General features: G+C 52.0%; 1 protein-coding gene across 2 annotated transcripts; it reads right to left on the bottom strand.

Annotated features, from left to right (window-relative positions):
* Positions 1-4,517: 4,517 nt before the first annotated feature.
* TBR1 (T-box brain transcription factor 1) lies at positions 4,518-12,294 on the bottom strand. Of its 2 annotated transcripts, XM_039555525.1 has the most exons (7): positions 11,483-12,294; positions 10,897-11,051; positions 10,446-10,567; positions 9,932-10,090; positions 9,011-9,072; positions 6,786-6,903; positions 4,518-6,680 (listed from the first exon to the last, which is right to left on the bottom strand). In XM_039555525.1, exons 1-7 carry the CDS (start codon positions 12,172-12,174, stop codon positions 6,060-6,062), a joined length of 1,929 nt encoding a protein of 642 aa, XP_039411459.1. In that variant the 5' UTR covers positions 12,175-12,294; the 3' UTR covers positions 4,518-6,059. The 2 variants fall into 2 exon arrangements, with proteins under 2 accessions (XP_039411459.1, XP_039411458.1); XM_039555524.1 differs by having other exon boundaries at positions 4,518-6,903.
* Between the last annotated feature and the right edge of the window lie 1,381 nt (positions 12,295-13,675).

Raw genomic sequence — 13,675 nt, 5'->3', positions numbered from 1 at the left:
GGTGTTGATCAATCACAAAATATGTTTTTTAGCTTACATTTATGATTTCAGTTTAATTCTCAGTGGGTGGGTGGCTGTCTTCATCTAAACTAGGACACCTTTCAGCAGCATGAAATTTCTCTCAACTCAAAATATCCATGTTGCTCTTTCACCCTTCAGTCCCAGACCATTATCTGCTTTCTGGATAAACAAAAGCAGCCAATGTGTAACTAAATACAATTAAAGAAAGAAGCTTACTTACAAAACTGAATTCCATAGCATGGCCCACAGAAATTGACGTGACTTTTAGAAAGTTTAAATTATGTGCCAGTGCCGTCAGTTAAAAAACAAATTACCCAAACAAGCCAAAAAATTGTATTTCAAATGACTGAAGTAGGAGCTTGGATGATGTGCTTTGGTAACTCATCAATGTTTCTGCTATATTAAAAAAAATCAAATTATTAAGTGTATCCTAAATTAGTCAGTCACTTCAAGGTACACGACTATCACAATTATTGAAAAAGGCCTTGATCCTGAAAACATTTATGTCTGTGAATTTTTAGACAAGTGAATAGTCTTTGTAGGACTGACCTCTTACTTTACGTTGTTCACACATATGAACTTGTATGCACGATCAGAGACTAAGGCAGAAATACACATTTACAAGCTATCAACATTTTACCTAAAATGTCTCTTAAAACGGATTCAAAGTCATTACCAGCTGTTTCTTATTTAAAGCTTGCTATCCATGTAATAGTATAGACAGTTTTACACAGAAGTAAAGTACCTGACATTTTCATCCTTGTTGCCTTCGGTTCAAAAAAAAAAAAAAAAAAAAAAAAATTGGCCTAAAAAGTCAACTTAAGACCAGGAAGATCATTCATACTCACATCAGCCCCTTAGAATTAGAAACACTCCAACTATGACAAATCACAGTGATAGCATGAATAAAACATCACAGGTTTTATTGTGTAATATATTTTATAAGGTCAAAAGTTACATCTAATCAGCAATGGCAGCCTTGGATTCTAATGGATTCATAATTATTCTATATCCAAGAAGTAAAATATTACATATGCTCAAAAATTCAAGAGGTAAATATATATATTTCAACCAATATCTGTTTTTTTCAGACATACATATTTGAACAAATGGGCAGCTTTCAAGCCACCATGCTCTGAAATAAGAGATGCTTTTGTTTGCATTTCCAGATTAATACGCACTCTGACAAAAGCATGAAACGCTACTAGTGAGCTGTGTGGCTCTCTAGACCTACCACAAATATATTATCTGGAAAGAGCTGGGTACTGAATGCAAACAGTCTGCTGCCTTCCCTCTACTTCTCACTCTGCTGTTTCAATATTTTTTTCTTTGACTTTGCCCCCGTATCTTAGCAAGTGACACATTCCCTACTGAAAACCACATTTATGACAAGTTTTAATACTTGGAATGAAAACTTGCGTCCATTCTGCACAGAAAGTACCTGGAAAGTGTGCTTTCATGCAAAATCCTTTCTTTCTGCATTTCCCAATACACACACATTCTTTTTTTGTATCACAGAGATTTTAAAATTGTCCTATGCAATTAAACAAGATTTCCAAAAACAGTAACCTTTTACAGGGAAAAATCAGAGCATTTCCAGTTGACAAAGTAATTTGTGAGGGACATACAAAGCACCTGAAAAACAGACTGCAATGAAAACCTTTTTAACTATCACAACAGCATTCACTGCATAATGTTAAAAGGAAAATTATGCAATTAGGTCTCTTATCAGATTTATGAAAATTCAGATTATGCCATTTGGGGGAATAAAAAAAGAAAAATCATTGTTCACCACATCTCCCTTGAGCACTACCTAGGGAAGAGGAGTGATGACCAGACAGTGAAAATTAATAAGAACGTGTCCCACCTTACGCCTATTCTGCCAATCTGTCGCAGTTGTTCTTCTAGCTCCATAGGATTACATGATTTCTTTTCCCCTAATTTTTTCTTCTTTTTTTTTTCTTTTTTTTCTTTTTTTTTTCTTTTTTTTTTTTGCTGACAAGTAATACAAGACAGATTCTTGCCTTCTTAGGATCTTGCAATCTAGTTTAGACATAGCACGTCAAGTGGTGATGAAAGAAGGTTAGGGTGGGTTTGAAAAGATGAGGATTCCAACAGTAAACGATGCAGAGACATCAGTTTGGTAATGTACACATGTTTTGCATGATTCATTGGACCAAAATGGCCAAAGGAACTTAAAAAGCTGTCAAAGGCATCTTTACCTCTGACCTACCTAGTCATCCATCTGCTTCCTCATACTGTCAATCAAAACCCTCCCATCCTTATCACTATTCTATTACACACATTTTCCACAACCATTTCTCCTCCAGCTCTTAAAAAATATCTTAGCAAACATTTCAATCAGTCATTAAAAACCTTGTTAAAATATGCAATGTGTCATCAAATATGCATAGCGTACTCGTGCAAAATCTGTAGAGCGTAAATCACTGTATTACATTTGATATAGTATTAATGTGAAACATCATAGAAAGTATTACCAATAGGAACTTTGAATTACTTTCTACATATTGGAGCTTGATTTTGTGTTATATAAAATAAGGGAAGGGCAATTAAATAGATTATTTTACACAACAATTAAATTAAAACCCATTCAGCATGCCTAGAATAATAATACTAATTATACTTCACGTGAAATTCATGCAATTAATTGCTGTTCTAACAAATTCATACACGGGGGTTTGCTCCAACTAAACTGCACATGCTGCAATTTAAACACACCGGGTCAAAACCCGCGCATTCACTCCTCGGTGAACGCAAACGCTTTAACGTGTTGGTAAACATATGTTTAGCAGATATACAGGTGCGCCTCTAAAAATAATATTCTAAGAAATTATAATAGTAACGAAGTGACCTACCGACAGGAAATAGCCTTTTTAACTTCTGCAGCCCTTATCTCTTCCAGTCTCTCGCATAAATAGTTATGGAATTACCCTGTCCAAATAGTTATGGAATAACAGCAACCACTCACGCACAGGAAAGAATTTTGTTCAGACCTGTCACACGTTACGTATTTATTCCGGACCCGCTGGATAACCCGCTGTAAATGAAACCTAGCGGAACCTCCCTGAGGAGCGGTCTGCCCGGGGTGACCGCCCGGCGGGCAGCAGCCCCGGCACCGCGGCAGCAGAGGCGAGGCGGGCGGGGAACGCCGCGGTGCCTCGGGCCGCTCCCTTTGCCCTCTCGGGGGGCAGCGCAGCGGGACTGGCAGCGGCGGGGAGGAGAAGGGGGCGGCTTTTGCTGGCCGAGAGTGGGGAAGGAGGGCCGGGAACATGCCATGGGTTATTTAGGGTGCGGGAAGCCCCGGGCAGGGCGCCTCGACAGCCCCTCAGGGCGCCGCTGAGGGGGCAGCCGGGGCCTGCGAGAGGCGGAGAGGTGCGGGCGATGCGCGGGGAGACGCGTGCGGCGCCCCGGCCCCCGCCGCTCGGGAAGAGGCGGCTGGGGAAGGGCGCGCATCGCCCGCGCTCCTCCGAGGGGCGAGCCCGGGGACACTGCCCCCACGTCCCCTCTCAGGGAGACGTCCCGGGACAGCGTCTGGAGCCCGACGGCACCGCGGGGCGGGCACCGCTCCCCGCCGCCGGCACAGGTCGGCGGCCGCGCGGCCCCAGAGGGCAGCGGAGGCTCTGGGTGCGCAGGGCCCCGCTCGGGCCCCGCACCTTGGCGGGGGTGGAAGGAACGGAACGCAATTGGGCTCCTCAGATGCCCCCCGTCAATACCGCGGCAGAACAGAATCCCTCTGACGGCTCCACACCGCGCTTACCCCACCGCGGAATCAAGAGTAAACCTAGCCTGCTACCCCCCAGCCCCCGCGGACTCGGCCCACGCAGGTGCCGGGCCGGCGCCTGTTCTAAAGCCCACAGGTGGTTGTCTCTAAAGGGGGCAGAGTCCCGGGAAGGTCGCAGAGGGAGAGGTAGTGCTGCAGGAGTGGGGACTCCGCTCCCGCGCAGTAGGGCAAGCTGCTCCCCCGAAAGGGCGCCCGCCTTGGGGGCACCGTGGGGCTCCACCAGGGCAGCCCCCGCCCTGGGAAAGCGAGGGGAAGGCTGCGGGCGGGCAGCTTTTTGTCCCTCGCCTCTGCTCCGCCAGCGATGGCACCCCCCGCCCCGCGCCAGGCACCTCTCCCGCCTGCAAAGTGCTGTCAGGGTTTTTAAGCGTCAAACACGGGGATAATTATAAACCTCTCAAAACCGACGGGGTTTCATCTCCCTCTTTCACCGACTGCAAACCTCCACGCTTGGCCACGAGGTGTAAGCACTGTCCCCTACGCTCTTCCACCCACCCCCCCAGCCCCCCCCCCAAAAAAAAGAAAAAAAGAACAAACGCGGGGCAAGTGGACCAGCTCCGTCAGGGAGAGCAGCGACGGGACTCCCGCTCCAGAACCTCGCGGCGGACCGAGAGCGGAAGAGTCCGCAAGCCTCCTCCCCTTGGCCTCACCCGATCTCTTATTTGCAAAACGGCGAAGTGCTTTTTCCAACACGACGTTAACGTTTTGCCAGGTTTATTTTACTTGTTATACACAGACGATACAAACGGGCAAAAACCGAAACATTTCTCAATGGAGCATGTACTGGTATAAATTATTCAGTTCCACAGACGTAACAGAACAAATATAAAAATCACAACATTCGATTTACAGAAGAGTCAAAAATATACACACGTTTATGACCCTGAATTTCTATTAGGAAATCTCCCCGTCGAGTGTAATCTAGACTGAATATTTAGCCTGATGCATATTTCAGTTCGTAATTGTTTTTTTTTTTCTTCCATATAAAAATGCGTTAATTGTATAGATTTGCTACTCAAAATTCGAAGACTTACTATTCTGCTTCGCCGGGGGGGGAGTCCTGGAGGGATATTAGTTCTCCTTCAATAGTTTGATAAGAGGTTTACAAGAATGATCACTCTTACTTTCGATGTGCATTTGAGTCCCCAGGAAGTCAGATCTTGGTTAGCTACTTTATGAAAAAGTCAATTCCAAAACTAAATGCAGTAAAATATACAACTCACAACTCATCTTCACTGGACTACACTATGGTTACCAACAATTCAGTCGTCTATATCTTTTTTCTTTTTTTTTTTTTTTTTTTTTTTTTTTAAGATTATTCATTACAAAGATTTACAATGATATAAAGAAAGAGGGGGAAACTGCAAAGAAATTTGAAAATAGTTTGTTAGCATATTTGGCACCTGCGGGGACCAGTAATGGATTTGGCACTTGGGGGCAGGGGAAGGGGGAGACCACAAAAATAATAATATTGCTGATCTCGAGCTATTCCTTTCAAAGAAAAATAAGAAGCAGGTAATTTTGGTTTTGGAAGGCATTATGCTCCTTTAATCGACTTTCCCATGAGGCGTATTTCTGCTCTTTTGAAGGGAAAGCTGAGCTATTCCTTAGCTGTGTTATCCCAGGGCACCGCGTAATTATTTCATGCGAGGAATTGGAGAGAAAGTGAGAAACCCATTACTCGCTGCTACAGCTATGGACCACTTACATTTTCAGAGGCATTTAGGAAAAGTGTTTACCTGGGGAGGGGCACGAGGAAGAGGGAGCAAAGAGTGGGGAATGGGGTAAAGAAATTTAAACAGGATCTAAGTTTTGTGACTTAACAATGAAAACAAAACAAAAAAATCCAAACAATAAATAAACTGAACCAAAGAAAAGTAATCTGTTACAATAAAATAAATACTATGTACAGGCATTTCACAGGCTGTTTTCCCCACTATTACTGTTTCCCCTAGAATCCATCCGTGGTAAAAGGAAGGAAGCGCTGTACGGTTTGAGAGTCTAAGCATCCTACTTATCAGTGGGTTTCGGTGCGGCAGTACCCCCCGCGCCCCCGGGGCGCCGCCGGACCGGGCCGGGCGGGGAGCGGGGCGGGGGGCGGCGGCGGCCGCGGCTCAGCCTCCCTGCCTGCCTCCCTGCCGGGCCGGGCCGGGGCACGGATAGGGCAGCTAGGGGAGGGGGTCAGTGCGCTAACGCGGAGGAGTTATTGTGCAAAAGGACGGCGGGCCGGCGGCCGCGCCTAGCTGTGCGAGTAGAAGCCGTAATAGCCGATGTCCTTGGCGCAGGTCTTTTCGCAGTCCCGCTGGGTGAGCACCTCGCTCTTGAGGGGCGAGGAGCTCTCGGACACCGGGGTGTCCGAGGGGGAGATCCGCCTCCTTTTGGCCTGCTCGTAAATCCCAGAATCGGAGGAGTCGATGGACTTAATGGACGACGGCGTCTCGATCCAGCTGGAGTCGGACAAATCTTTGGGCTTGGAGTCCTCGGCGCCCGGCAAGGGGGACCGCTCGGGGGCCAGGCTCTCCGCCTCCTCCCCTAGGTAGGGGTTGCCGGCGGCCATGCGAGCCGCCGCCGCGCTGTTGGGCCAGCAGGAGAGCACGGAGCCCGACTTGCTGCAGTACTGCGGGGGGCTGCGGGCCCCCCAGCCCGAGGGGTCGGCGTAGTAGCCCAGCGGCCGCCCGGCGCAGCCGGCCGCCTGCAGCGGCAGCGCCTTGACGCCCGCGGCCGCGTAGGACAGCAGCGTGGCCGCGTTGCCGGCGAAGTCGGTGGCCGTGTCGTAGGCGGAGGCGGCGAAGTCGAGGCGGTTGTTGGCGGGGGCGACGAACCAGCGCTGCGGCGAGGGGGCCCCCGGGTCCTCGGCTTGCTGTGGGGAGAGCAGCCCGTTGGTGTGGGGCACGCTGCGGTCGGCGCCGGGCCCCGGGCCGGCTCCTGCCCCGGGGTGGAAGCGGGACTTGGCGTAGTTACTCACGAACTGGTCCTGGAGGAAGGAGCCGGCCATGGCGTAGCGGGCCCCGGGCACGATCTGCGAGCGGGGCGAGTCGTTGGGGGAAGGCGTCAGCCGGTCCATGTCGCAGCCCGTGTAGATCCTGCCCAAGAGAAGGGGAGAGAGCTGGGTGTCCGCCGCAGCCCGGCGGCCTCCTCAGCGCGGCACCCGGCCGAACGCGGCCCTCGGGGTACGAACGGGACGGCGCCGTCCCAGCGCGCTCCTGCCCGGCCGAGAGCCTGCGCTCCTCTCCGGGCTTGGCCTCCGGCATCAGTAGTGCCGAGGGCCTTTAACGGGGAAGAGGAAAGACGGGGGCAAACATGGAGAATAAATCATTCGGAACCGGTTGGCCATTCCTTGACGGGGCTGAGATCCCTCTGTCCGGTCGGAACCCACAACCCAAAGGCATGGAATCCCGCGCGGTGACACATTGACCGGCCCCACCACATGCGCAACAGGCAGCCCGGTCATTTGCCGCGAACAGCATGAGTGGCAGACTACGGAATTCTATCGGCTGTTTAACACTTATTATTGGGAGTCACAGACGAACCATCAACATTTTGCTGAGTTTAAATTAAGCTAATCTTTAAACACCTACTGTAGGAAATGTAAAGCCAGACACTTCCAGTGTTCCCTGCTTGGCCTATATATAATTCTCCCATGCTGGGCTGTAATTTGCGATTATAAAAACTTTAATGGATGAATAACTACTATCTGTATTTAATTCAGGCTAAAACTGTGCTTTAATTAACCCTCCACGCCTCCTGGAATTTCTTATCCAAAATAAACTTGGCCCTTAAACAAATTCAACGTGCTAGACAACATTGAAGCTTCCCCCTCCCCCCGTCTCCTTTCAAGTGACGCCCTATAAAGTTTTTCCCTATCAAAAAGAGAAGAGCACTTTTGGCTGGGAGCGAAGGCCACGCAGCCTTTCCAAAGGCCGCACATACTCTCGCCGAGCTCCCGGAGAGCGGGCAGGCTCGGCTGCCACCCTCTGTGGCACCAGGAACGGCCGCTGTCCTCCCGGCGGCGGCCCTGCTCCCCGCCACAGCCTCCGCGACCCCCGCCCCTGGGGAAGAGCGGCCGCACCACAAGCTGCTCCCTGGGGAGAGCTGGAGCTCGGCCCCGGGCCCCTCTCGCACTAATTCAGCTCTTGGCGTCGTTTCCACCCTTGTCCTGAAAACCTGCTGCTGGTGGCTGCTGGACCGCGGTCCAGCGGAGAGGCTGAAGCAGGCGCTGAAGGTACGCACGGGATGAGGCTCTCGAGGCCAAGTGAGGCTGCTCACCGCCACAGTTCAGAGAGGAAAAAGGTTTTCCTCCTCAAAGCCGGGGACCCATCCCACAGACCAGAGCTTGCAGTGGGACAGGCGACATCCCAAGCCGCCTGCTCTCCTGGGTGTATGGGCCGCCCTGCGGCCGCCACCTCCCGCTGCCCCAAGCTGGGCTAGGGGATGCCGGGCGGGCCGCACCTCGGGCCAGGGGAAGCCTGCCTGCAGCGCCTGCAGGCCGGGATATCCCCGTATTTGTCCCGAGGGCCGGGAAAGGCGGCGGCGGGAGTGTTGATGCCGCCCCGGAGCTGCAGTCGGAGGGGCACCAGCCGCGTGTGGCGCGGGGTCAAGGCCGGGGGGTCAAGCGGCTGGGAACGCCTCGGAGGCGGACGGGCAGAGGCAGAACACGGACAAACCGCGTTTAAAACTTCAGAGGCTTTAGCTCCACCCAGAAGGGAGAAGGGGGAAAAAAATCCAACCCCGGAGAAGAAGAAAACAAGACGAAGACGTTTGCCTCCGGACCCCGGCTCTGCAGACCCCGGGATGATGCAGACCCGGCGAGTTGCCGGGGACTGAGCCCCTGCTGCTCAGGTGCTGCTTTCGGAGCCCTTACACGCAAGTGAAACGGAAGCTTGGAAAGAGGCGCCAAGATACGTGCCAGGAAAAACCAACAACAAAACCGCCGCAAGTGCCAAAGCGAGATGCGGACTCAGGTGCGGGCAGCGCGGCCCCAGGCGCGGAAGCGGCCTCAGGCCTGCGTAGGGCCTCGCCGCAGGGACAGCCCCTGTGCCCGAGCGGGCGCGTGCTTCCCTCCCGGAGGGCTCTGGAAAAGCCTGACATTACATATCTCGGTGTGAAACGAGCCAGCCCCCATGCTAAATCTCCCCCGTTTGACATGTGTGTGCAGCCGGCAGAAAGATAGTAAAAATCCGGTTTACTTACGTATCATAATTGTCTCGGAATCCTTTCGCGAAAGGGTTGTGATCTATTTTCAGCTGTGTGATCTAGGGAAAAAGAGGAGCAGAGCACACATTGTGAAAGCCTGAAAAATATACCCCACTGCAGCCAACAGGTTTTTAAAGGACCAAGCTTTACTCTAGTCAGTCATATTGCCTTTAAACCGTGAAAAATAAGCTCTGGCATGCTTATAGACATCGTCGTCTAATTTTAAGATTTACGTTGTTGTAAAAAGTACAAAAGAATTCAGTATTTAACCCCGTATTTTGAGACGTGTTCAGCATTCCTAGTGCATGGGTATAAATATATTGAAATCCAGAAATTAGGCAAAACGTACCGCAGAATGGTAACTAGGAGTTTGCATTTGCATCAAGCAAAATAATTAAAGCGAGAATGTGGACTGAACATATGTCATTTGAAAAGGGGGCACCAGTCTGTAGCAAAGCCAGACCACTCCGAAACGCATCCAGGCATTAACGAGCTTTTAATTTGAGGAAGTTGCTCCGTCACCCCCGGGCGCAATCAATGAGGATGTTAATTGATCTTTGCAGACTTAAAGCTTAAGATAACAGCTTAACAGCTAACTAAGCTGTTTCCGACTGGGAGATAAACGCCGCGGGCCAGCGCCTAGCCCCGGACGGAGGGGCAGGATCGCGCCCGTCCTGGGCGGGGGAGGACGATGCCGCTGCGGACGCCCGGAGGGGGCTCCTGGGGCGAAGGCGGCCCGAGCGGCTGCGGCCGCCCTCGGGACGGCCAGGGAGCGATGCCACACAACGAGGAACAGGGAGCCCCATCTCCTGGCGCCGGAGACCCAGGGGAGGGTGGGCAGCAACCGGGCCGTCCCTGGTGGGATGCCTTGCGGGGAGCGGGGGGACCGCGAGGGGAATAAACTAGGGAGCTCTTTACATCGGTGTTTTGGTAGGCGGTGACGGCTATGAACTGCGTCTCGGGGAACGTGAATGTCTGCACTCTGCCCGGCTGATTGGTATCCTCCGTCCCGTCTTCGTTCACCTCCACCACATGCAAGCGAGGTTGGTACTTGTGAAGGGACTGCAAAACCACCATCTGTCAGGCATGGCAAAAGGAGGGAGGGGGACGCGGGGAAAAAGGAAGAAATTAGTGCGAGAAGGACGAGGAGAGCGATGCCCGCTGGCCGCCGCCTCCCCGGGACGGTTGCGGACTTCCCCGGCCGCACCGGACAGCGGTGTCAGCTTGGGCAACGCGCTCAGGGCCGACGAGGCCCGTGGCGAAATAAAATGGGAGGACTTTCTCACCACCACCCCCCTTTTATTTTCACCTAACGACACTATCTAAAAAAAACCCCAAAACAACAAAAAAACCCCACGTCCTTTCGGAAACGGTAGGATTTTAACTGAAACAATAAAAATAATTCTGGCAGCGTCTGCCTTCCCGCACTGACCTGCCCGTTGTTGTTTGATGCTCCTTTATTGTTTGTAAGTTTTAGTTTCCCAAAGGAGATTTCCTGACGCATCCAGTGGGCTCCCGTGTTGGGGGAGTCGGGATGCATATACACCCGGTTTCCTAAGCAAAACAACAAAAAACACAACCACATCACAGTTCTCGCCTGTACCCCTGTTCTGCCGCTGCATCCGCACACAAGGGCGAAGGACCCCGTGAAGTTACCAATATTTTACTGCCAAAACTCCCTTCATTTTAAAAGAAAAGGATTAAAACAGCTTTTTTCCGAACACCTTTTACTTTCTCCTCCACCCTCCTTTCTTTCCTTTAAAAAAAAAAAAATCGTTGGCCCATTTGCGTTTAAGAAGTTGCCAGAGCCAGTCCGCAAAGGCATTAATTAATCATTCTCACCTACATATGTGTCGGCAAAAGTGTTAATTGGAGGAACTTGCCTTGTACATTGGTGTCCGCCTTGCCGCAAGGAACCCATTTGCCTCCCTGAAATCTCCAGTGATTGGGATCCGCCAAAATTACATCCACAAAAATATTGTAGTGAGCCGTAGGGTCGAGACCAGAAATATTAAAGCTTAGGAAAGGGAACATGCGCCTAAAAAAAAAAAAAAGAAAAAAGAAAAAAGGGGAAAAAAAAGAAAAGGAAGAAGGAAAGCAAGCCACCGGCAGCGACAGGCACACGCGGAGGAACCAGCCGTTGTGCTTTATCCTCACGGCTCCCGATAGCGACCGGGAAATAAAAATCAAAATAAACCCCCTCCCTGGAGCGTCGAGCTTTCCGCGGGGAAGGGATGAGGGCAGCGGGCGCGGGAACTTGCGGGGAGGCAGAGAGGGCTGCCCCGGCGGGGACCGTCTCCGGCGGGGACCAACTCCGGCGGGGACCGGCACCGGCGCTCCCGGCGAGCAGGGCAGGGGCCCCGGTGACGGGCGGATGGCTCCGCCGGGGCGGCGGAGACTCCGGGCGGCTCCCCCGGCGAAGTCCGCGGCTCAGCCCCGACACCCAGAAAGGTCCGCGCGGTGGCTTACCTTCCCTGCTTCGTGATGATCATCTCCGTCTGGTGCCGGTGAAATTTCAGCCAGAGTGGCCTGTTGCACAGGTAGACCTGAGCCTTGCCGGGAACCAGCCCCGGCTGGGTGGAGGAGAACTGGTAGAAAGGTGCCCCTTGGTAGGAATGGCCATACTGCTGGGGGTACGGGTAGCCCGCCGTGGGGTAGCCTTGCGGAGAAGAGTTGGACAGGAGGCTGTTATAAGCTCCGTTGGTGATCACAGGATGATGAGCCATGTAGCGGCTGGGGCTGGCGATGGAGAAGGCTGGGTGAGCAGGTCCATGCTGGCTGGGATAAGGGAACATGGTACTAGGAGCAGAGGCAGCAGACTGGGGCTGGCTGGACTGAGAGAGCAGATAGCGATCTGCAGCAGATCCATCGAAACTGTGACGAAGCTCAGAGACCCCGTCCAAGACGGGAGAGAGTTTATTTCTCTGGACGTCCCCTGGTGTGTCCTTGGAGTCAGGAAAATTGTCTGTATCTGACTGATTCGTCATCCCCCTGGTAATTTTTTTCAAAGGTGAACTTCTCTCCAGGTTGTCAGTGGTCGAGATAATGGGATGATCATGCAAGGCAAGCTCAGATCCGCCTGCATGTGGGTAACTGCTGCTCACATTGAGAAATTTCTTGGAGAGCATGATAGAGGGAGAAAGACAATGCTCCAGCTGCATAGCTCTAGCACCACAGTAATAACCCTTCAGTCCCTGGATCTGAAAGGGCTTCTCAGTATCAGAAGCTAGACATCCTGGGACCCACACTAGGCAGAAAGCACTTCATCTACCAAATGCTTCCCAAACGTTTGATTTACTTTTTTTTTTTTTTTTTTTTTTTTTTTTTTTTTTCCCCCTTCCCTTCCCAGGGAGAAGAGATTGGCCAATTGACACTATGCAGCAATCAGGAAAGACTCACTTTTGATCTTGCTGCTTGTGGAGAGGATGAAACGGCTTCTGCCATTGGTTAACCGCTGACAGTAATTTAATTAGATAGACATTAATTAGGATAATCACCTGGCTCCTGGTCGCGACGATCATGGCAAATTGAAGGAGATGATTTTATTGTGAGATAGAAGGAAGGGAAAGGGGGAAGGGAAGAGTGTGTTTGCTGTGAGAGCTCATTATTATGTGACCTTTCTAGCTTTTTTTTTTTTTTTTTTTTTGACTACGGCTGGAAAATAAATCCAAACCCTGTGATTCCCCAAATATTCCCCGCGTGTACCCCACCTTTGTGCGTCAGGGAGGAGAGCGGGTCCTGGGCGCTTTGGGGAGCGACTGCGAGCGAAGCGTGGGGCTGGGCGGCCGCTGCCCTCAGCTCACTCCCGCGGTTTGTCCCCAGCGGGGCGCAGCCCCTCTCCCCCAGCTCTTCTGGGCGATCCCCGGCGCATCGCCCCCACCCTTCCCACCCGTGCCTATTCGCGGGGGAAAATACACCCTCCGTCCCTGCTGACAGTGGCCGCGTATCATCTCTTTTAACTTCTGAAATAATCATAAGCCCCGCAGCCGAAGTGCCCTAATGTATTTGCTGCGATGTTTACGGGTCCTTTAGTAAATAAATATTTTATCTGGGAGCCGTAATGTCGGAGATTATCAGCAAAACAGCGTGGAAGGCGTCCACCTCCCCATCCGGCTCCGGATTTCTTTCCTCTCGGTGCCTGCTTTCCCTCAGTGACTCAGTCCCGCGGGCAGCTCTCGGGAGGGGCAGATTTTTGGTAGCGCCTTTGCCAGGGGCCGCGGCCCGCCGCGGCCGCGGGGTCGATCGGAGCTGAGAAACCCAAACCATGACGGTGCTGCGGCAGGAGCCGCCGGCACCCTCTGCCCGGGGGGTCTCCGCGGGAGCCGCGGCTCGGGCTGCGCTCCCAGGCGAGCGGGGGCGAAGCTCTCCAGCCCTCGGGGGAGCTGCGGGGACACCCAGTGACCGGAGGGACCAGCCGGCGGGTCCCGCGCTGTGCCCGGCCGAGCCTCGGGCTATTGAAAGCGGGACCCTCCAAGGCGCGAAGATGCGCCTGAAGAGTTCAAGGGGCCCGCTCGCCACCCCGCCTTTGCCAAGCACCAGTCTCAATTTCTCTTCCTAGGGAAGCCCGAGAATTTAAAAGCACGGGGTTTGTTTTTCGGTTTTTGTGGGTCTGGGTTTTTTTTGCCCGGAGAGGAGCTCTCCTGTTCCATTTTTCTTAGTGTT

The sequence above is a fragment of the Corvus cornix genome, chromosome 7 (genome assembly GCF_000738735.6).
Source record: "Corvus cornix cornix isolate S_Up_H32 chromosome 7, ASM73873v5, whole genome shotgun sequence".
Lineage (NCBI taxonomy): Eukaryota > Metazoa > Chordata > Aves > Passeriformes > Corvidae > Corvus > Corvus cornix.
This window is presented reverse-complemented; position numbering and strand designations above follow the sequence as displayed.